The sequence below is a fragment of the Enhydra lutris genome, unplaced genomic scaffold, assembly GCF_002288905.1.
Source record: "Enhydra lutris kenyoni isolate GAN:26980312 unplaced genomic scaffold, ASM228890v2 scaffoldscaffold10, whole genome shotgun sequence".
Taxonomy (NCBI): domain Eukaryota; kingdom Metazoa; phylum Chordata; class Mammalia; order Carnivora; family Mustelidae; genus Enhydra; species Enhydra lutris.
This window is the reverse complement of record NW_019154094.1, coordinates 11,487,811-11,511,596: the sequence shown is the minus strand read 5'-3', so window position 1 is coordinate 11,511,596 and position 23,786 is coordinate 11,487,811. Positions and strand designations below refer to the sequence as shown.

The 23,786-nt window shown below is 51.3% G+C and overlaps 1 protein-coding gene across 3 annotated transcripts in view; it reads right to left on the bottom strand.

Moving 5' to 3' along the window:
• The window catches only part of LOC111143738 (calcium voltage-gated channel subunit alpha1 D), a 299,470-nt gene that overhangs the window by 5,559 nt on the left and 270,125 nt on the right, over nucleotides 1-23,786 (bottom strand). For 2 of the 3 annotated variants that reach the window (XM_022497561.1, XM_022497560.1), the window contains 7 exons: nucleotides 23,304-23,405; nucleotides 18,118-18,248; nucleotides 5,002-5,118; nucleotides 3,953-4,320; nucleotides 3,256-3,282; nucleotides 1,603-1,752; nucleotides 1,119-1,282 (listed from right to left, as the gene is read on the bottom strand). In XM_022497561.1, coding sequence (XP_022353269.1) covers nucleotides 1,119-1,282; nucleotides 1,603-1,752; nucleotides 3,256-3,282; nucleotides 3,953-4,320; nucleotides 5,002-5,118; nucleotides 18,118-18,248; nucleotides 23,304-23,405 — 1,059 coding nt within the window. The remainder of the gene's footprint in view (nucleotides 1-1,118; nucleotides 1,283-1,602; nucleotides 1,753-3,255; nucleotides 3,283-3,952; nucleotides 4,321-5,001; nucleotides 5,119-18,117; nucleotides 18,249-23,303; nucleotides 23,406-23,786) is intronic. The other variant, XM_022497562.1, reaches the window with a different exon arrangement.

Sequence of the window (23,786 nt, the reverse complement as noted above, 5' to 3'; positions counted from 1 at the left end):
GGACACAGGGAGGGTCCAGGGAGGACAGAGCACTCCATGGACGAGGGGCCTCTGCCAGGCTCACCTGCATGTTTTACCCAGTATTTAGGGAGCTCAGAATTGCTCTGTTCGGCAGCATGTGTCTGGGGCTGCAGAATTAAATATCAACCGTGGAAATGGGTCTGGTGAGACCCCCCAGCATGTTTGTGACTACAGGAGAGAGAAGAGGGCCCCAGGCACCACCCAACTGGATTGGTTATGGCACATGGAGTCAGCCGACTCAGAGACAATGTGTCTTAGCTATTTTTGGTTACTGATTAGAGTCCTGCTCAAAAATATGCTTCATTCCTCAGAAACACCAGGAATAGGTATCTTTTAACCATCACCAAAATGCCCCCAAGTGCAAAATCCACCTGCCCGGTCAGGAGCAGGCAGGGGCCACAGCTTCATTTCTTCCCCCGGCCCAAGTCCTCACTGGGGGGTGAGCTACATTTCCTGCAATCCTACTTAGGCCACCTGCATAAGAAAACCAGGTGGGGGACAGCTGGCCCCCTGCCTCTTCTCAGCAGGATGGGACTCCTCCAGCCCCAGGATCGGGGCACTGACCCGAAACCTGCTCCATGAGCAAGGGCACTGGCTGACACATGGCGAAGATGGGAGGTGGGGGGGGGCTCAGAGGTGCAGTGGGGGGGGGGGGGGTTGGTGGGACAGGCCTGGGCTCAGGTCCAGCTCTGCACAGCGGCTGCGCACCTCTGCCCTCTGAGGGTCAGTTACCCGGTCCACAGAGAGAGCCTGACAACCCCACGCCGCACATCACGCCTACCCCGCGTGATGAACCCCAGGCTCCAAGGCAATGATAATGTGCACAAAAAGTCCCTCATCGGAGGGCATGTACTGGGCACATTCAGGACCACATGCTGCCCTCCTCTGTGCTCAGAGAGTTAAGAATGGTGCTGAAGTGGTTTGAGCTCAATCATGTGGGACACGGATGAGACAGAAGGGAAAGCCGATACTGATGGGGTCTCCAACCCCATCTGGTCTTGCTGGTCTTATAGACTGACTGTCCCTAGTGCAGTGAGACCACACCTGTCACACTGTTCTCTGGGAGGCTTTACCCAAAACAAAAAATCTGGCCTCACATGTCGGGGTGGGAGGTAGTAGGCGTCTCCTTGGAGATCTCCGGGAATCATAGCAAATGGGTGAGTCCTCATCCTCCAAGAAGCCTTGGGGGTGATGGTAGCCTTGGGGCCGCTCAAAGTCCCAGCTGCCACCAGGGTATCGGCTGTAGTAGCTGTAGTTCTGCCTGGGGGTCAGAAAGGCCAGGAGAAAGGGTAAGGGGCACATGAGACCTTTGTTAACAAGTCCTCTTAGCTCAGACGCACCCATGGTCACAGTCCTCTCCCCAGCTTTCGGGCACCCTGGGCTGGCTGAGAGCCAGGCAGTCAGTCCTCAGCTTCACAGAAGATTCGGAGCTTTGGGAGAAGCTGGTCTAAAAAGGCAGCCCCCACTCTGCCTGCCTCTGAGGCAGCCCAGGTGTGGTATTGGCGGGCCCCTGCTGCAGAGTGCGAGGGGCAGGAGACCGCCAGGCCTCCTGATGTCAGCCCGAGCCGCAGAGCCGCTCACCTGCTCCCGGTTGGTGAGCCGGCATCCTCATAGCCCTCCTCCCCGCTGAAATACTCCTGCTCCTCCAGGCAGCGGGAGTCCCTGAAGTAGCCACAGATCTCCGGATCTTCCCGGCAGATAGTGGGGAACTGCTCATCCCCTGAGTCAGACCTGCAGTGGTGAGAGAAGGCCCGAGGACCTGAGCATCCAGCTGGGCCTCAGTGCGTGGCTAGCACCCCTGCCCCACGAGCCCCTGGCTCCTCCCTGGTGTACCTGGGACTGGACTGTTAGGCCTCTGGCGGCAGCGCTGTGTGAGCATGTGCGTGTGCTGGGAGGGGGTCGCTCTCCCAGTAACTTGCACAGTGCCCATGCCAAACCACTGTGCCCAGGGGCCATGGAGCCAAAGGAGTGGGTGTCATTTGGAGAACAGAATAAGCAAATGGACCTAGAGGCCTGCAGCAATCAGCAGTCACGGGGAGAAGACACTGAGCTCCCAGGCCAGCTACTCTGATCCCTGCTCCTTTCTTCTCTGGCCCATGTGACTTCAGGGTCCAGAACAAAGAGGCTCTCTGACCAGTCTCCCACTAACTCTGACCCAGGAGATGCGACAGGAGTTTGGGATAGTGTCCCCGGGGAGACTCACAAGGGTGACACCTGCCAGGTTTTCGAAGACAGCCCTGCCCACGTGACAAGACTGTCGTGCTAGCTCCCTGAAAGCTGCTATCCTGGCCTCAGTCCTCAGGAAAACCAGCCAGGCTCCGTCACACTGACTCTCTCCCAAGAGAGAGGACTGTGTTCCCTCCAAGTTCTTCGTTCTCTCAAGTTGCCACTGAGCAGCTGACTACACTTGCTACAATTAAACCAAGAGACCCGCCTCTCCGTCCCCAACCAAATGATCGTCCCACTGACAATTCAACCTGGTCCAGCAAACATACAGCAGGACTCAGTGCACGAATGTTGAGGGCTACACGGGAGACAAAGGAGAAGACCCGGTCTCCAGTCTTCAGGAAGTTGGGGTCACACTTTTATGAAGCCCCGACAAGAGGCTTGAACCCAGCCAGCAGCAGGCAGGACCAGCCTCCCGGGCCAGGCGCCCAGAAGTGTGCCGTGGAGTCTCCCTACATGGAGGTCACGAGGCGCGCAGGGGCGAGCCCATGGGCACATGAGCGTGTGAACACCAGTCCTTGGAGGATGACACAGTCTATGCACAGAGGAACCGAAAAGCTCCTTTGCTTAGAAAGAATCAACTACTGGGCCGCCTGGGTGGCACAGCTGGTTGAGCATCTGACTCTTGGTTTCCGCTCAGGTCATGATCTCAGGGTCGTGAGGCAGAGCCCTGAGTTGGGCTCTGTGCTCAAGAAAGAATCTGCTTGAGTTTCTCTCCCTCTCCCCCTGGCTTGCACATGCTCTTTCTCTCTAAAATAAAATAACGAAATCTTAAAAAATGAGAGAAAGAGGGGAGGGGAAGGAGCAGAAGGGAGGGGAGGGAAGGGGAAGGTGGAAGGAAGGAAGGAAAAAGCAATCCCTCTGCCTCTGGAGTCCACAGCCCAAGCTCCACTATCCTATCAGGCTGTCGCCTCAAAGGGAGTTCTCAGCCCTCAGCACTGAGAGGCCCGCGGGTTACACTCACAACACAGAGCATGCGATGCATACACACATGTGATGAGCACATACCTAATGTAAGTTTCATAATAGCGGGTTCTATCCAGGAAAGGCATAACACGGGAGGGAGGGAGGGAGAAGATAAAGGTTAAACATTGCCAGTGAAATTTGAGATGCAGATTATCAGGCTAGTTCCTAGTGCAGAGGTCAGCAAACTATGGTTTACAGACCATATATGGTCCATGAGCTACCAACAGTTCTTACGCTCTAAAAGGGCTGCAAAGAAAAAAATCAAAGGAAGAAAAATACTTCATCGCATGTGACCTTGGGAAGTTCACACTGCAGTGTCCATAAAGTTTTCTTGGGACACAGACACACTCACGTGCCTACACAGCATCTAGGACAGCTTTCCCTCTACAACAGCAGGGCTCAGTTGCTTCAGTGGAGCCTGTATGGTGCCCAAAGCTTAAAGTATTTACCCTCTGGCCCTTTTCAACGGTTGCCAGCCCCTGTCCCAAAGTATGTGGTCACCACTGGGGAAGGTAGAGTTTACAGCAACTGATGCTGTCCTAAAGGCCAACACCTTTGGCAGGACACAGGGTGGCTGGTGGCCCTTTATCCTTCGGGTTCATCACTGGCTCCCGGCACTCACAGGTTCGAGTGCCCAGGCCCCCTGCGCATCTCCCGTGTGTGCGCCAGGGCACAGGGGAGAAAGCAGCACCTGGGGCAGACGCTGTATCACCAGGTGCAAACACACTTTAAAGGTTACCTTTTAATACTGGACCTTCTTTGAGGCTCCCGATCATGCTTGTGGGAGGAGCGACGCCCATTTTCAGACACATGCTCAAGGTTCCCAAGGCTGGGCCGCCTCCCAGGGGCAGCGTTGGACATATTAGCATTATTGAGATTGGCATTTGTTGAGCTGGGAGCTTGCTTTCCTATGGAATTATGGTTATGATGGCTAGGACACCCCGAATTTCCTGCTGGAGGAAACAGCGGTCTCTCAGTATCACTTGCAGGTGGAACTGAAGGCCTTTGGACATGCAGGGGACGGTGGGTGGTATTGGTCTGCTGAAGGGGGTCTCTCCTATCACTATTAACATGATTGACATGGTTTCCAAGCAGGGCACCATTTCTCTGCAAAATAATGGGAGACAACACCAGGTAATTTAACAAGTATTTGATGCAGGCTAGCTTTGTTAGGTAATTTTTTTCTACACGAAACACAAACGCTAGGTAAGCTCCGTAGGATCCCTGTAAAGCAATCTGAGTGTCTCACAGATCAGGCCGATGTGTCTGTGTGGCAGCTGGCCCCCCTGAAATGAGGAAGGTTCCCAATCCCTGAGCTGGGGAGCAAGCTCTTGGCTGTCACACAAGTGTGCTCTTCCCGTCGTTCCAGGTTGAGGTGACTTATAGCCAGCAGCGCCAGCTGGCAGCCCCCAGCGGTTGAGGCTGGACAGAAGGCATGCTCTCTGGGCTGGGGGGGCTGAGGACCGGCCCAGGGAAGAAGGGGGTCACACAGGCAGGCAGCTGCTAGCAGGACCCAGGAAGCTCAGCCACACTGGCCAAGCGGCTGCGGCCAGACTCCTCTGAAGCTGCCAGCATGGGACAGAGTGGCCAGCTCAGGACGGAAGCAGGCCTGGCCCTAGAGGAGGTGCCGAAGGTCTGCTGTGGGGAAAGCATGGTCCGTGAGCCCCTCTAGGCCCGGGGGCTGGCGTGCATTCTCCAGGTTCTTTTGGGGATCACCGACTCCCCAAAGTGAAGTCCTGCCCCGCTATCTCCAAGTGGCCAGTGTGTAGCTAGGCGTGGAATAATTACTTTGAATACATCTTCTTCTTCTTCTCGTTTTGTTTCCTCCGGCTCGTCATCTTGCAAATCACATGATATAGCACGCCGGATTTCTGGCCCAATGTCATGCAGTGTCCTTAATCCTGCCTAGATCAACAAAAATGGCAAAACGGATTAGACAATGTGGGTGCGCTGGGCCCGGCCTGGGTCCTGGCTCTGTTCCTGCCTGGTTCAGCTCTGGCAAGGGAAGGTTTCTCCAAAGGGCAACCCACAGGAGTGACTACTCGTGTGAATGTAACTGAAGGGTCCTCGAAGCCCCAGGGTTGAAGGGTATGGTCAGGAGTTCCAAACGGTCCTAGACTTGAGGCTCCGACCCAGTCACCTCCTTCTCATGGAACCCAGCTTGCAGGGACAGTGTCTGCCGTGGCCAAGAGCACATGACCACATCTAAATGACAGTCTACAGAAGGAGGGCCTGCAGAGTCCTCTGACAGAGCCCCAGAGGGGGCCAGGAGCACAGCCCGGGCCACTCTATAGAGAGGGTGGCCAGGATTCACTCGCCATGACCTAAGTACGAGTGTGAAGGGGCAAGGAGACCAAGCAGCCAGCAGGGCCACCCGTTCTGCAAAAAAGCCATGGGAACGAGGGCGTGAGAGCACACACTGCAATCACCAGCACATTCAGGACCATGACGGAATGGGTCGACATGCACACAGACCCAGGCCGCTGTGCAGCGCCAGCCACCGTGGCCATCCGTGGTGCCCTGGCCTGGAACCCGGGGTCAGGCCAACAACTTGCCAACAGCTGGATCATCTTCTTGAAGACCACAGCACACTGGAAAGGGCTCACCAGCCTCTGGAGGCTGTGCGGGATGACCCCTCCTGGCCCCTCGCACACATAGTCCTTTGCCCGAGACCCTCGTCGTTGACCTTATTTACACTGGGCCTAAGGTTCCACCAGAACAGGGCCTGGGAGAAGCCCTTCCGTTGTCCCCAGCTTTGTTGGGGAAACATCAGAGAGGCTTCTGCTACACAGGCAGAGGTGGAGTTGCTGGCTCTGAGACAGTTCTGTTCTGACCATCAACTTGAAGAAAAATAGCATGCTGACTTAAAGACTGATAGGGACACTACAGCCACTTTACCCTTTTCCACAAAAAGACTGGCACCTGAAAGAGGTATTTCCTCCCTGCCACCAGGCTTAAGCCCCCCATCCTCAATCTGGGCAGGACCCTCCCATTTGCGGGCAGTCCTTCTGCACCTCAGCAGCCACAGCGGAGACTATCTGAACCCCGGCTGCACAGGGCTGATCTGTAGTTCACACTCCGTCACGAAGATGCAGGGGATAACTGGGCCTGGAGGCAGGCGTCAGGGGAGGGGATCATGTCCCAGCCCTTCCTTCACAATCCCCAGCAGTGGGGAGTGGGGAGGGGCGGGGAGAGTGGGGATGGTGGCCGTGGTCTGGCCAGGTCCCACAGGGCTGGCCCCCCTGGTGTGGGAAAGCTCACAACTGGTCTTCTGCAGATGCCAGTGGTGGTGATGGTAATTTAGAAAGTGAACTCCTACAGGAACTTCCTAAGAGGCTCCTGTGAAAGCAGCCTCCTCCTCCTTAGGAGACAATGCTGTTAAAAACAGTACACCAGACTAGGTCTATTCTTTGAATAGAGGAGCAGGTGCGGGGGTGGGGGGGATCTTTCCATTTCATGAATTGTGGGTATGCAAGAGCTGCCTGGATTCACAACTCTCAGGTTCCTGGCTAGGAATGCTGTGGTTTTGTTGAGGAAAGACAAACATGTCCTGCCACCAAATCCAGAATAGTTCGGGGTATGGTCAGCAGCTACCTCTTACTTTCCCGTCCCTCTGACCACAGGCACGAGCTGCACGTGCACAAGCATACACATACACACTCATGTAGGTGTGCGCGCACACACACACACACTTTCCCTATCTCAGGATGCCCAAGACTGGCACATCTGAGCCAGGGGAATCATCTGGCTTGGACGTGGACCTACTTGCCCTTCTCTTGTAAACATCGAGAAGGCAACACTAACATCCAGTGGGGGAGAGCTCTTTCACACAGAGCTGCGGGTCTGTGCAGCAAGGTCCAGCCCTGCGGTGTCCAATAGTCTGCAGCTCATTCATTCAGTGTTTTCCAGAGCACAACCATCAAGGGAAGATTAGCTAAGCCAGGGTTTCATTATCTGGCTTTGGATCACTGGGAGGAAAGGCCGGCCATAGATCTGAGGCTCCCAATGAAAGACCAGGTTTGAGACATCTGCTGCTGTGTCTATAAGATAAACATAGGTGACAAAGCACTAAGTCAACGCCCCCAGGTAAATTATATATATGAACTCATGTCACGAGGCACCAAGGGCTTGGAATACTCCTGAGTTTGGGAAAAAAAAAACAAACCCACATAATCCTACTCACTGTCATTCAACAATTTGGACTAGGTCTGATTAAAAGAAATAGAAAACTATTTATTTGGATAATTTTTAACATCATCCTCTGTTGGCGGGTTGACATTTCACTGAAATACACATATAACATAATTGCATAAGAAAAACAAAAACGGTCTCCAGCAGGTCTCCAATGGTACACAAGATCAGGAGAGTGCGGTGAACAGACACAGGACATAGAATTTGTGTGCAACATAAATCATGGAGAAAACTGAGAGGCAGCTCAAGAGGCCCCTTCTGAGGACAAAGAATGACAACGTATTTATTAAAGAGACATCAGAGGAGGATAAAAAGCATCACACTTCCTTGACACAAAAGCAGAGGTTTAGAAATCATGGTTATGTTTTGCTCGCTCCACGCAAGAAGAAACACATCTTCTAAGAGTCAGGGATTGACCTGAATCTTTCACACGGGATCTGAGGAAGGATGGGGTGGTGGGGGCAGGGGGAGGAGGTGCAGAGGGGTGGTAGCAGGGGTGGGTAGGGTGTCTGCAGGGGGTGGGGGTGGTGGTGCCAGGAGTGCAGTGTCTGCTGAGGGGGTGTCAGGGGTGGGGTGTCTGCTGGGGGGGAGAGCCAGAAGTGGGGTGTCAGGAGTAGGTTGTCTGCCATGTCTGGGAAAGAGGGAAAAAGAGGTTTCCAAACTTGAACTGAAATGAAGCTTAAACACAGCACCCTGAATTTATTACATATCACAAAACATAATAATGAAATTTTTCTAGCACACATATCAAGCTAAAAGGTAGCTTAGGCTGCTCCAAAATTTCCATAGGCACGAGTTCTGATCTCAGAAAACTATCTTAAACTCTTGAAAAAATTACTTTTTTCCACAGCCCTAAGAAAAAGAACATTTTTTTCCTTGAAATAAACACTTTACAATCAGTAAAATGAGCTATTCTTTCATTTTTCATTATCTGTGTCTACCTCTATCAGCAAAATACTACTTTAATCTGAAATGTGGTCATTAGCACTTAAACCAACACAATTAAAGCGGTATAAAGTCATTCCATTAACATCACAGTAGAATTATGGTTTTGAATAAACACAGAAATGCTATAAAATAGAAACATTTTTGATTTAAGATGTCCAATCATATAAAATATTAAACAGAATCAAGCCTAGTTTCTGGTTGATTTTTAAATGCTAGATGGTATCATAAATATCTTTTAAAAAAAGAAATGTTGGCGCTTTGCCTGTAGACTGCTGCTTTAAATTTTAGACACCATTTAATTGGAATTTTATAGATATTTACTCTATAGAATGATTAAATCACCAAAAAAAAAACAAACCCCAAAACCCAAACTACAAAATCTCTCTAAATATCTCTGAAGCAACAGCATAAAAATATGGTATTTTAATGTCAATAGGAGCATCCATTTACCTTCCTTTCTCTTGCCCACTCTTAGGGTCAGATTTTCCTACCTGGGTGCAGGAGAGATGCCGCGCTGGCTGCCCTCCTAAGCTAGTTCCGTGAGACACACCCGGGAGCTGTCAGCTCTCGTGGCACAGTGAGCCCAGTCAAAGGCCAGAACCCCTCCTGAACCTACACTGTAACAGTGGAGATACGAGATGTGAGTCTCCAGTCGGACCCGGCCAGGCCATTCATCTCTGGATACGAGTGCCAGGCTTTCAGACTCCAGCCAACGGGCCCCCGTCTGGCTGAGCCCGGTCTCCATCAAGGGCTTCACTCAGCCGAGCTGGCCCTGCACACTCGTCTCCTGAAGGGCAAGTGCTGGTGAACCCTTTGGCGGGATTCAGCCCCTACCGAATCAGAGGGGACCGTTTCCGACTAGCTCCATCAGAAGAACAAACAGGAGGTTCGAGTCTTACAGAATAAACCAGCTCATCTACAAGCTGTCCCCCATTGCCTCCACATACACACATGCATACATATCACACGCAGGCACACCCCTTCTTTTGTCCTCCTTTCCCTGCAGGGAAAATGTGACAGTGTGGCCTTTGTGTCCATTATGCACAGTTCTTGAGTCATGCATCCAGGGTAAGAATCATGAGCTCGGCCCTCCGTGGGCCACCCATGGGGATTCTGACCCTCGCTGAAAAGTTAGCTATGTCACCACGGAAGTTCCTCTTGGGGCTGCACTCAGCAGCACACATCAAGTTCCCGCTGCTTTGAAAGGTTAAGGAAGGTTTTCTTAAAATTATGTAAAAGGATCCATGACATTTCCCTGCAAATGACCTCACAGAGCTTTCTGAGCAACCTCGATTCTTGAAGTTTTAACACCAGAATCCAAAATTCCTCCAAGTTTCCTGGTAACAGAGTATTCCTTCAATTCAAGCTCAGCAGATGCCTTTAATCAGGAGCTCTGTTCTGTTAGCATCTCTGTACCTGTCGTAACGATCTCACATCCTTTCACACACTACCTCCTGGAAGGCCAGGATTACCCCCATTTGGTTGAGTGGCCTGCCCTACCTAGCAAAGGCTCAGCTATGACTTAGGTCCCCAGGCCTGTGGTCCCCGGGAAGCCCTGCTGGCCTCACCCAGACCATCACCAAGACAGAGTCATCGAGTCTACCAGAAAAAGGGCTGGGATCAAGTCTGAATTGTGTGCTCACTTAAGGACTGCAACCCGACCTGTGACCTCAGTCAAGGTTAACCTTCCAACTAACTTAGCAGAGCTCTTGTATCGCTAAGGCCACATGGAAATGACCAGTGATCACAATCCTCATCTTGGCCGGGCCACTGTGAGGAGTGGTGATCTCTAAAAACACCATCTATCACATACTCACTCAGACCACTGTTCCTCCAGATCGGCACGGGCAGTGAGATGTGGGTTCCACTCTCAGTCTGGACTTCGCTGGACACAGGGCACAGGCAGCTCTGTCTAGGTGAGTGGGTTGGGGCTAGCGTGGCACCAGGGAGGAAAGAAAAGTTCCGGCTGGGGGCAGTGCTCAAGGCAGGAGGGTCCCTCACCGGGGAGATCATAAAAAGGCTCCAGCACCCTTTTCCTTTAGGGGGGTATGGGATCATTTCCCTAGAGTAGCGGTTCTCAAAGCGTGGCCCGGGGACACTTCCAGGGGCCCACAAGGGGGCTGTAATCTGCACACTACTAGTATCTTCTTTGCCTTATACACACATTGTCTCGGAGCACAGCGGGGTCTTCAAAAGCTCTGTGATGTGAGGGTGTCACCTCTCTGCTACCCTTGTACATGTATATTCTGTATTTTAAAAATTTCTCAGTTTTAATTTCTAATGTACATACTGATATACAAGGGTCCTCAATAATTTTTAAGAACATAAAAAGGACCCAGAAGATTGACAACAGCTGATAACTCAGCCCCAGACAGGCAGCACCGACCTTTCCTCAGGCAATGGCCCCTTTCCCTCATCTATGATTCCTGGCAGTCCGCTGGCCTTTCTCCACTTTTGGAAGAAACGTCCTTCTCTTGGCTTCTCTGAGCTAGCCTAGGCACTTGTTAATGCCTTCACCATGGCTTAGAATGACATACCCTCCCATTACCCCAAATAGCCACCTCTCTTAGGTCTGAGGTGTGCTACAGAGAGTGAATTCACGCAAGTAGCTACCCAACCTTGGAACTGTTAGGAGGTGTTAGCAAGCTCCTTCCCGTGGAAAACTGACACATTAGGGCTAATGAAGGGCACTAGGTTGGTATTACTCAATAACACACCACAATAATTAAGACCTTCTGCTATATAGCCTGCCTTAACTTCTTTTCAGTAGTTCTAGAACTTCTCAAAGACTTTTGAAAATCATCATTATTATTGTCAGAGGAAAAAGATCCCCTGCCTTTCAGAAAAGGTAGAGAATCCAGTACCCAACAATGCTGTGAATTTATGGCTGGGTCACACCACGGCGTAATTACAAAGTGTAACCACCAAGAGGCTGGTGCACAACCTTACATCTATTTCCCTACGATGGACCCCAGCCTGCATCGTGTCTTCCATCCAGGAGCCCAAGAGTCTAGCACCATGGATTCTGCTGAGTCTGTGAAGATTCTTAGGTAAGAAACTTGAGTTGTCTCTTACAACTTCCCTACACTCAGAGCTATACTCTTCTGGCAAGGTTAGGAGAAAGGACAGAGGTGTCTGCAGTCTGACTACAGGCCAAGTTCCAGGGACGCTTCAGTCAGAGGTAGACCTCATGACTTCTGGATGTTTCCATAAGCTGCTCTTGGCTAGGAGCCATGGCTAGCACTGTCACTCAGCAACACTGGGGCCAGAGTCTCTTGCTTCATTGAAACCATTCTCTAATTCCATTCAGAAAGTTCGTTTTCCAGTTTTTCCTTATTTGGAAGGACTGCCGGAAGGCATATGGGAAAACCTGCCATGCCCATCGCTTGGGGCTGTTCTGCCGAGACTTCACCCTGTGGAGACTTCCTCTAGAAGTCAGCTGGTCACCCTGGCCCTGAGACACGGCAAGCACATACTGCCCTTCATTGTTTAATAAACTAGACGTCGGGGTGGGTCAGAAACAGAGGATCATTCAGCTGATGGTGAATTAGCTCCACACCTGTGTCCATGGGGCTGACCAGCCTCCTTTCCAGGGATGATACACCAAACTAAAGAAGTGGAACATCCCAGGCACTATCTGATCAGGGCCAAGTGGGCCTTTGGACCAGAACAGGATCCCAGAGGCCCCTGCTACACCAGGCCTTAGTTGCTGGATCACAGAGGGATCTGGAGGACCTGGGGAGGGACTGGATGTAGGCAATCTGTAAGGCACCCGTACAGAGAGAGGCTTCAACATCTTCACAAGGGTGTGGCCATACCAGAATGTGCCGGCCGACTCTCAACCCTACTTCGCACCACTGCCCAGGGTGCTGCGTGAAGTCAGACCTGCTCTTGGGCCCCATGGACTCTGCTGTGAGAATCCATAAAACCCACCATGAGCTCCTAGACTTACAGCAGTCCGCACACTGGGAGCAGAATCAGGGGCTGGGCCTGTTTCCATAAGTGAGGCCAGGGAATCCACTTAAGTGCAGACATGCCAGATCCCTGGTAACATGAGCCACTGGGGCCAAAGGTCACAGGAGAAAGGACATCACTGGAACAGACCTCAGGGCTGGGAGAGAGCCTGTCAGCGGTGCCCAGGATGGGCCTGCAGGACCTACACTAATGCTGCTCTTCCCAGCGGTGGGCACCACTTGCCCACTGGGTGGGCTCTTGAACGAGCCCAGCCAGGAACAGGGCTTCCCCACATGCCACTGGCTGTCTCCACTGCGTTCTGCCCACCCCCTCACACACGCACGTGCACCCACGCACACACGCACAAAGCCTTCCATTGGTGACGAGGGCAGGCCAACAGGACTTACAAAGAAGAGCTGCTTTTCTCTACGCACTTCAGAAATGTCAAGTTTTCCCACTACAGTTACTTTTAAATATTGGTCTTAAAACTCTGGTTGGCTCCTCGGAACGTCTTGGGCTCAGCACTGGATGTAGAAGCTCCTCAGCCACTGAGAATTTCAGACTCCCTCATGAAGCAACTCCTTGGGCAAAAGTCTACAATTTGTAAGATGTGAAAACACAACCTGTAGAGGTAACTCTGTGTACATCTTTATACATTTCCCAGATCTCTTTAAAAGGGGTAGAATTCTCTTTCTCGGTGGATAACTACAGTACAGAACAGAGATCAAAGAAAAACAAGAATTTCTTAAAGTTCCGGTAGTAAACAGGCATATGATATTATTATTGTTGTAGTCTTAATAATAAGCAATTATACGTTCAAAGTGCTTTACAATCACTTAGCTATTCCTCACAACAGCCCTGTGAGGTAGGTCGACATTATTACCCCCATTTTACAGATGGAGGAAACTGAGGCACAGAGAGGTTAAGTGTCTTGCCCAAAGTCACGCAGCAAGTGAACGCTGGAGCTGGGACTAGAACCCAGGTTCCCTGACTCCCAGTGTCCTTGAAACGAGACCACACTGTTTCCAAAGAGGCATCCCCAGACTGGCTTTGAGCACGAATTAAAGACGGACAATGTTGGATGAGGTTTGGGTGTGGTGGTATTTCCCGTGGACACGTTAAGATGGAACCTGAGGTGTTACCTGGACTGGTTTTGGCATGCGGGTGTATGTGTTAGTTTCAATGGTGTGTCTGAGCTTCCTGGCCTGCCCACTTCCCACTGCATTCTCAACTGGGTCACTGCAGAGAGTGGGGGCCGGAGGGTCAGGAGGTCATGGCGGACTGGCATATAAAAGGAACTCTGTCAGCTCAGTGCCGAGGGGCCTGCCAGTCTTTGGGAGTTCGGGCAAACTAGGGATGCAGGACTTTGGAACGAAGTCAGCTGCCCACCTTAGGCAGGTCTGCTTCATCTTTTTGTTATGGTTTTATTTTTGTTTTGTTTTTTTTTTTTACTGGCCAGCGTCAGGAAGTTGTGTTCATTTCATTTCTCTGTGGGGCGGCTGCCCCCCTCCTTTGCTCTCTCTCTCTCTCTCTCTCTCACTCTCTTTCCCTTTCTCTGAGTCTCTGCTTGGAAGGGAAAAACTGTTAAGCCTTTTGCACGTTCCCTTCCATGAAAAAGAGCCACCGGGAGCAGCGTCCGCGACAGGAGGCCATGGCTCTGCAGGTGAGCCACGACCCTGCTTCCACCTTCTGGAGGAGTGCTTTGCTTGGAAGGGGTCTCCCTGGGGCCTTGGGTTTGCTTTTTCCTGCATTTCTCCTGAAATGCTGTTTCAGTAGAAATAAGCCCACTTGAGACTTTTCCCTTTCAAGGCCTTAGCCACAAACGCCTTCCGACTAACGAGCTTGGTGCTGTAGCTCAGGCAGAAAATTCTAAAGCATCCGTTCAAGCATCTGAAACAAATGAATCAGCCAGTGAAATCTCATCTGTTAGTATCTGTTCTCAGATTAAAAAAGAAAAAAAAAAAAAGCCTTTTTTATGGCTTGAAATGGACTCATGCTTTAAAAAAAGAAAAATACCTTGCTACTTTTTAAACTAATGTAACTAACTAACAGGAGTCTGCTACCCCACAGATTAAACGTCTGCAGAGTGAGCGTGTCTTCCTCTCCTCCTGAGCTGAGCCTCCCCAAGGTGGCCACATAAGGGCACATCAGGGACTGAGAGTTGCTGGATTCTTTATACCACCCACCCTTCCACTCGACCACCCACATCACCATCTGTTGGCTGTGGTGCAGGCTTTCACAGAAAACCTAACCACCTAACTCTTTACCAGCTGGAAACAATGGTTTCCTCCTTAAACCCAACCTCCAAACAGGTGAGAAAGACTATCCCTCTAAAGTCTTCCTGTCATTACAGATAGGCAGGCTCCCATCTGGAATGACTGGGGGATAGTGTCTCCTCAGATTTCACCAGAGTATCTTTGGCATAAAGGGAATCCTTGAGTGTTGAAAGAAAAAGAAATGAACAAAACTTTTCCCACTTTGCGATTTTTTTTTTTCCTTTTCCATGAGGCACTGGACTAATTCATGTCTGCATCTTACATCTGGAAGATCTGATGGGGCACTGCTGTTTGATGGGAAGGGGACTGAGCATTTTCAAGGCTGCAGAGCTGTGTTCCTTTATTGACTTGCTCTTGGGGAAACTCACAGGTCACTCGATGCAGCAGGAATGGAGGGAGAGCAGATGTGGGGTCAAACTGAAGTGGATATATGGCACATGGGAGGGTGGGTGCGAGGAAAACAAAAAGGCAGCCTGATGCAGCTTCTCTCCGACTCTCAGGAGGTCGGAGAGAAGGCTGGCTTTAATGAAGATGGATGGACGGATGGGAACTGCACACTCATTCAGACCACAGAGGCCAGAGGACACTGGGTGCCGAGCTCCTCCCCACACAAGGATCCCCCCTTCGTGTAGAAGGGGACACTGCAGGAGGTCTGAACAGAGGGAGACCAGATGGAGCCCCCAGGGCTGGAAACTCCAGTGCATCTGTGTGCCCTTGAGAACCATTCCAAGGGGAACAGAGAACGTGGACCAGTTCTGATCCCGCTCAGACAGACTGCACTCTCCGCAGCACAAACACGCACATGCCTAGGTCGTACGTCTGCGCTCACACTCCACCTCCCATGAGCAAGCCATCTGTCAGCCACGCGGCACCCTGGCGTGGGGAGAAGCACCTCATCCCACCCAGCCCCCGTGTGGGGGCTTCCTTGCACATCTGTGTCCTTGTCCTAGTGACATTGTGGGTTCCACTGCCATTCAACCCCGTGTCCCTAACTATTATGTCATCATAGAATGTTTCGTCACACAGAAAGGAAGCACCTCCTGTGCTTATTAAATGTATAGCGACAAATCACATTTAAAGCCACTTCTAGAACAGAGGAGGCCAAAAATGTAAATAGAATTACCCTTCGAGGAGACAGACCAGAATTTCCTATTTTTAATGTTTGCTTCGGAATCCAATACACTTTTAGAATTTATCTGTCAAAGTTACGAACAACTTTATCTTCTAGGCTGTGTACTCAACATAAATTATAGTCATAGCCTCAACTCTCAATGGAACCGGGTAAAGATGGACCGGTATCATCACCTAACAGGAAATGTTTGATTTCACCAAGGAAATGAAATTCTTTCTACAAACAACAAAATGAAAAATGTTGAGGAGAAAAACATTATTGTAACGCGATATAACAGTATCTTTTACCTCATGACTTAAAAAGGCAGCTTTAGCACCACTTGAAACTGGAACTTTAAAGACTCAGGGAAGCCCATCCATGAAATATGGTCATTACTTAGTCATGTGTTGGTTTTCAGGTTTTAAAACATCAAAACACTATGTCCAGCCGCTGGAGCAGCAACTGAACCCATCTGATGGGGAAGTCTTGGGGATTCAGGGAAGGGAGAACTCTGCTCATGTGGTCACCATGCATGCCTTCCCCAGAAGACAGAAGGGTCTCATAGCACAGAGCTAACTTGGTTCCTGGGAATTATGACCTAGTCATCCATGAAAGAGTATGCACCCCCCTTGAGAAAAATCATCAAGTCCTACCGACCCCACCACCTAGAATCCGAGAACATCAGGCAGTTCCCTGCAGGGGGAGGGGACCGTGACGCTGGAAATCCAGCCAGTCTAGAACTCCAGGCCCAGGGCCACTTTAGGGAAGCACCTTCAGAAGGGCATTCGTCACACCGTCTCCTTGAACCCAGCTTGGCCACGCTGCCCTCAAGAGCCTATGGACCACGAGCCTGTTCAGATTTACAAACACATCTTTACAGCTTGCTTTTGTCTTTCTAAGGCTACCTGTGCGCAGTAGTCAGGAGGAGGGACGTCCCTTTTACAAACTGGAGGGGACGGAAGGGAAAGTTTTACTCACAAATTCCACAACCTGAGGCAGCAATGGGCTGTTGGACTGAGCCCATGGTTCACTGAGCCACTTTTAGGAGTGATGATCAGAGAAATAAAGATCAGAAATCGTCTTCGGCTAGTTTGAGCATCCTTGCTTCCCCCGGCTCTGTAGCTGTCTGGGCAGAGCAGAGGTGCCCTCGTGAAGGACTTCGACTAACCCACCATCTGCATATGCACCCATATGCCCTCACTCATGGCCATTCACGTTCATGTCCTCTCTCACAGCAAGCTCACAGACAAGCCTTCCCTTCACTGCACCATCTCTTGGAACACAAAACAATGCTGGGCATTTTTCTCCAGAAAAAGGTGAAGGACTATTCCATGCTGAATCCTGCTAATACCCTATATAGCCCAAAGTAAAGCTCGTGACGATAACGGACATAAAAGTCATTTTAGAGTGAACAAATGAAGATGGAAAAAACTCTCTCTTATTCGTGATGGACTTTAGACACTTGGGTAGCAGAGAGGATGGGCTTTGATTAGTTTGGACAGGTGTTCCTGTAGCTTGCCAACCTCTGTAGTTCCCTTTTGCCCATTCTTAACATCTCATTCCCTCTTCACCCTGCTTTCTCTATTGCCAACACTTGCTCACGAACTTCCCTTCCTCGTCCCTCTTCCTGCAAGCTTCACAGGGACCCCCTTCCTCCATACACCTGCTTCCTGTGCCAGAGATCTGGGCTTATCTAGGATTCTACATCTCAAATGCAAATGGGCCTTGGCTGGAACCAGAAGTTCCTGTAAGCCACGTCCACACTCCAGGAGCCTGGGGCAGGCTGCGGGGGGCGCAGGGAAAAGGACCAGAGGCTGGCCTGGGCACAGAGCAGCGTTTGCACAGCAAGCCTCACGGCCACCAGGAAACACACACAGAGACAGACACACTGTGACATGTGCACGCACGCACACACCCATCCGCACACACACGCACACCAGGAGGTGATGGATGTCACTGAAATGGACCGAAAACCAACAAGCAGTGGGGTAAGAAACAAACAGAAACAAAACAAAGCACTCGCGTTCAGATGGAAAGCCGTTTTCTGGGCAGCTAGGGCCCAAGCCCGGGGCTGGGGGGTGGAGGGGGCCCGCCTAAGGACACTGTCTTTGGAGAAGCCGGGAGGAGACAGGGTACAAGACACCACTGGCCCCCCGGGGCCTACCAGGGCTGGGCCTCCACCCCTGTCCTGGGGGCCCTGCCACCCGAAGGCCACAGCCAGTGTGGGCGCAACAGACAAAGCGGGGGAGGGCACTTACCTCATAGCCCAGAAATGGCTAGTCCACATTTTGGGGTGTGTGCGGTACCTCAGTTTAAACAAAATCCTTGTGGCACTGCTCAACCATGAGTAGCCAGCTCTCTAGTATTTCAAATAAGCTTGTAAAATGGTTAGTGAAAAGAGAAGAAAACAAAAGGACAATTCACCTGTAGGGCAATGGTGGTGTTCTTCGCAGGGTACTTTCCCACCAGGCCTTGTTCTTTCCGTTTCTTGAATTTCCTAAAGTAGTCCTGTATCAGGAAAGTGGCATAGAACTTCCCCACGGTTACCTCATCATCTAAACGGAGAGACCAGACACAGCTCTCCCGAATCAGCACATTTGCACCAGGAGCCTCAACTGTCGCTGGGGGCCGGGGTTGGGGGCAGGGCGGGACAGCGCCCAGGGCACTGAGCTCTGGGTGAGGACACAGGAGACTAAATCCAGCAAAAAGCAAGGTTTTGCAAAGCAGTTAAGGCTCAAAATTAGAGTCAGTCCCATGAACTGATACTCAAAATTGCAGAAAACGATATGTTTGTTATGAGTTTATTAGAGCAGCGTATTAGTAACACTATGGAGTGCTGTCTTGGTTATTTACTGAAAATAAAAATTACAAAACAAAAAAAGACTTCCTGGGTCCTATTTTCACCCCTGCACATAGGGATTTGCATGTGTAATTACCATGAACACCAAAGAGCAATTAATCATCCAAATCCCAATGCTTCGAGATAAAGACAGAGACCTCAGAAAGTGACAGACAAGCTCAGAAGAGGAGGAAGGTTGAGGAAAGTGGCTGCAAACCCAGATTTTCACGTGCCCCTGTGATTCTGGTCCGATAGCCTCCATATGCCATTTCTCTGTTTGTAATCCAGAATTACTTATTTTTGGCAGTGCAAGCAACAGCTCCAACTAACCTCGAAGCTGAGCTCATTTCTGCTTTGTTCGGAACAACTCCAGCATGGACTGCTGGGGAGCTGGAACTCCGCTGAGCATTTTAAAAGTGATGCATGAGGCAGAATAAAGGCTCTGGCTGTCTCATGGTAAACCACAATGCGTTTGCCCAACGGCCTCCACCAGCCCTGTTCTCCCTGGGGTGCATGCCCCCAGATCTGCAGTGGTCCCTGGGCAAGAAGCTTAGGGCCCCAGGAGTTGCAGAGGATGGGAGGAGGAAGGGCTGCTGGCCCTCGGGCTTTAGCTGAGCTTGTACCCAGGCTGCCCTTGCAAGAGTCGCAGGCTGATCTGGGGCAAGGGGCTTGTGTTCTCATCTGTAAAGAGGGCTACACCTCTTAGAGGGGGCATGAGCATGACCCAAGAGGAGGCCTGGAAGCACCCAGCCCCATGCTAGGGTAGTCCAAAGTGCATGGGCTGGATGAGAGTGAACTGGCCGCCTGCCGACAGTGGCATCCACTGAAATGGATGTGGAACATGATGGGTTGGAGGCCACTAGGACCCTATGCATTCACTAACGTACCCTGTGCGGGGTTCATTCAGTACCCATGTGGGAACCGTCCCCTTCTGGATATCACTAGGCTGCTGTATGTACCTCTCCACACTTCCCTGTCAGAAGCCATTCAGTGCTACTGATTAAGAAGATGCCTTGGGGAGGCTGGCCTCAAGATGAGAGCTGCATTCCTCCCAAACCCCAGCCAAGAAGTCCTGAAGTGGTGTAGGGACCACCAAAGGGATGGAGGCTTTGGGTAGCATGTGAAACCATGTCCTGTGTCTGTCTCAGGCTGGTGCAAATAGCCTAATGATGCACTGCCCATGGGCAAGGAGGGGAGAGGCAGACAGACCATTTAGGTCTTGACACTTCACACCAACTTTGCTCCCAAGCTGCTCTCACTTTTGCTCAGGGTACATCTGGTATGCCTCCCAGCTGCCTCTACTCTTGGGCATCCGTATTCGCAGAGGAGCTCCGTGTGGGTGTCATGGCCTCTTTGAAACAGCTCTGCGATGGTAGAGCGGCCTACCCACCGTCCCCAACCCCCAACAGGTGGAGCAGGGCTGAAATGACCAGCCCTGATTGGTTGAGCTGGGATGTGAGCCCAGGGCAGTAGGCCTCCTGAGCGTGGGCTTTCCTCTTCCTCCACACCGCCCACTCAGACACAGCCCAGCTCTGGCCACACAGACCACATACTTCTTTGGGGCTGCCTCCCCCAGAGTACAAGTCTCTCTACTGAGCTGCATGCAGGAAGGAGGTGGGCTCACAGCTGACAATCTTGGGGATCCAGGGGGCCTCTGCCTTCTGTGCCACAGCTATCCCCTGCAGTCCTGGATATCAAGTCTTCTCTGGGGGCTCCCAGAAAAAAAACACTAGGTTTACAGAAGGCCCACCTCATTCCACACTGGAATGCTTCCCATAAATGCACACCTAACCCATTTTTCCCTTCAAGCCCAGCTGGTGCTGGCCTACAGGGGTCCAGGGGGCTCCTGTGGGAGGGTCTTGGCTCTCTCTGGCCCAGAATTGGGGGCAGCAGGGTGCTCAGGCGGGGGATGACTATGGTTCTGACCAACTGGCTGCTCCAGAGTGGAGGCGGGCCACCACTTGGTCTTCTCCACTAAAATGCTAAGCTGATTGTGGCTGGGTAGAGGACAAGCTCTCAGAAACAGGAAAAAATCAAAGCTAGAGCTGGTTAGAAAAGGAAGGCACAGAAGGAATGGATGCAGTGAGGCCATCCGGGCTCAGGCCTGGAGAGAAATAGATGGGGTCAGCTTTTTGAGCTCTTCAAGGCAAAGGAACCAAAGATCCAAGTCAGAGTGGAGGCCCAAAGGAAGGACATCCCCAGGAGAATAGGGGACTCCTACAGAAAGGGGGAAGAGCCATGACACGGCAGAAGACTGAAGAAGAGTGGAGCACAGAATATGTGCAAGATTTGGAGATGGGCAAGGGGACCACTGAGCACAGGGGATGGAGAGGACAGGCAGGCTGTGCCTGCGGCCACAGGCCCCTGCCTTGCCATGGTGTAGAAGGACAGTTCCCCACTGCTCCTCTGGGGCTGAATCCTGGGGTTGCTCCTTTTCACAACCTTGTGAACACCTGGGAGGGGGAGGGGGGGCACCTCACACCACCCTGAGCTACAAAGCTTCCCAAGATGGGCCCCTGCCCCATTGTCACCAGGCCTGTGAGGGGCTCCCTGACGCCCCACATGGGCTGGTCCCGGGTACTGGGAGCAGCTGGCCTGGCGGGGTCTGCCACTCTGGCTGGGGTATAGCCTGTGGGACACTGAGCCCCTCGGCCCTGGAGAGCTAGCCAATGGCTGGCTGAACAAATATTCGCATTTTCCAACTGTGCCACAATGTGGGCAAGGCTGGGAACTGATGAGTCTATAGGAAGAGAAAAGAAGAAACAGAAAGAACTGGTGGAATGCAGGTGGCAAAACCGTGCTGCGCACGCACCTCCTACAGAGTGCGTTGGTGGTGGTCTCAGAGTCCCTGCCTGCTCTGAGCCTCTCCAGTGTGGTGGCACTTGGGGTCTGGCCCGGAAAAGCACCTACTTGGGGACATACTCCCAACAGGGCGGCATGTCGTTTCCTAAGGGCCTTCTCCTCGGGTTTCACTATGCCTCCTGCCGCCATTTTTTGAAATAGGTAAACACGTGTCATCCTAAACCCCAATCTTCCCTTAGAAATGCAGAGAAAAGGCCGGGCCCAGCTATTGGGCTAAGAAAGTGGAGGGATGTTTTACTAGCAGTCTAGCAGAGCTCAAAGTTGATGTTCTGAGGGAGCTAGCATGGTGAGCCAAACTTTGGACCTTTCTTTCCTGGTCTAATTAAAAGAAAGCTTCACAATAATGCAACTATGCTCTCCCAGACGCTTAGGTGAGACTGATTTGTGAAGAAGGGGGCCAGTCAGCTGAGAGGCGCTGGGGCAGGGCAGGGGAGGCCAGCCCCGGGGCCAGGGGTGGGGGGCGGTGGGGTGGGGGGCTGGGTTTACCGGGCACGCAGCCGCTATTCTGAAGCATGCATCTGGATTTGAGAAACAGTGTAGGGGAATACGGCTGCCAAGAGATAACCCTGATTCCATGCCACCACCCTAAAACAGAATTGCTTCAGAATATTCTGAAAGACTGAGACTTGAAAGGAATGGAGGCTGCAGAAAAAGCTCAAGCACATTGTTACAACAGTCTTAAAAAGCAATTTCTCTAAGCCATGCGAGCACTGGGTGCGCAGCTGCAAGGAAAATGAAACCAAAGAGTTGTTTTAAATGTGCAGTACCAGTTCTCCCGTGGGGGGCCGGGGGCTCCGGCTGGGAGCTGGGGGTTTTCTGTTCTTTGGATTTGGGGGCATTCCGTGTGTGTGCTTTCCCTTTATCATTTCTTTGGGGCTGTCTCCCCTGGCTTTGAGCAGTTGGCCGCATCAGCTAGGGGTGACCCCCTCCACAACAAAAGCTCACACTGCTCTGGCTTCATGCTGGGGAGCAGAGCTGGCAGCCATGCTGCTCTCTCTCTCTCTCTGTCTCCCAAGAGCCAGAGACTGTCACCTTCTCAGAGGGAGAGGCCTTGGCCACCGTCCTGGCCTGGGGTCCCGGAGTCGGCTTCCAGCCCTGAGCCCGACCAATCCCGAAAGTTGCAGAAGCGGTGATGCTAGAAAAGTGGGGTTGGTTACAAAACACACCGAATGCTCACATGTGCCTGGGGCTAGGGGCGGCTAGAATACTGGGGCTGTGGCATGGAGTGAACGGATCCTGCACCTTTAAAACGTGAAAATAAAATAGTCACGAAACAACCACCTCAACATCTAAGTCCGGCGTACTTAAACAAAAATGGAAAAACGGTATATATATTATATATATGTGCGTCATATATATATATACATCTGAAAAAGTTTAGTCCGTTATTTTATGACAAATAACAAAAGGAAATAAGCATGCCTGTTAGTTCTAACTCTAAACTCCAGTTAAAGGGACATTTTTGGTAATTATGATGGTAAACTCAGTCTTGAGAACATTTCAAAAATACCATTTTCTGAAAACTATTTTTTCTGAGACATTTTCAAGAACATGTTGAAGGATAAATGGAAACTAATTTTAAATATTTCATTTTGTTTGAAAAAATACAGGCTCTTTGAGACAGTAAGCTCATTTTCCCATGGTAATTCTTCCGCCAACCAGAAAACCCCTGCCCCAGCCATCTGGGTCTTGGGTCTCCTTCCCCCTGAAGCCTCTCCTTTGTCTGGAATGGTCCTCCTGTTACCCTAAATAATTACACCAAAAGGCCAAAGAGCCTTCTTTAGCTGTGGGCCCAAATGCTCTAGCAGATATGTAAAGCATTCTGCAAACCCCTGCTGGGCTTGCTGGAGATCCTTGCATTAAAACCAATGTGAGGTCAAGAACCACTTAGAAAATAGATTGCACTGACCACCAGCTGGAGGGACAACTTGGTCAAGCAGTTTCATGCTGGTTTTCTTCCAGATTTTCTTGATCACAGCTCGGAGTTCTTCATTCGCTTGTTCTAGGTTCCCTGATTTCAAAAAGCAAGAGGGGAAAAGGAGCCTTGCTTCTCTCAGCCAGCTCTCCTGTCTGTTCCCACCAGGGCTGCTTCCTTCCCAGCCTGGCCTGGAGCAAAGCCTTCAGATGAGATGGGGCTCCCCTACCCCAGGGCTCTCCAGCGGAGGAGTCACAGGCGAGTAGTGGGTGGGCCTTCTACTGGACAGTCACTCCACGGTGGGAAGCGTGTTTTATTCTGGAATTCAAGGCCTATGCAGCCTGATCTCGTCCTACCCTTCTAGCCAAGGCCTATCCCTCCCCACTGCCCCCAGCTAGGATGCCTTCTATTCCTCCACTGCCTGTTCCAAACCCTGCCTCCAATTCACCCACACGAGACTGTCTCAATTCCTACTGC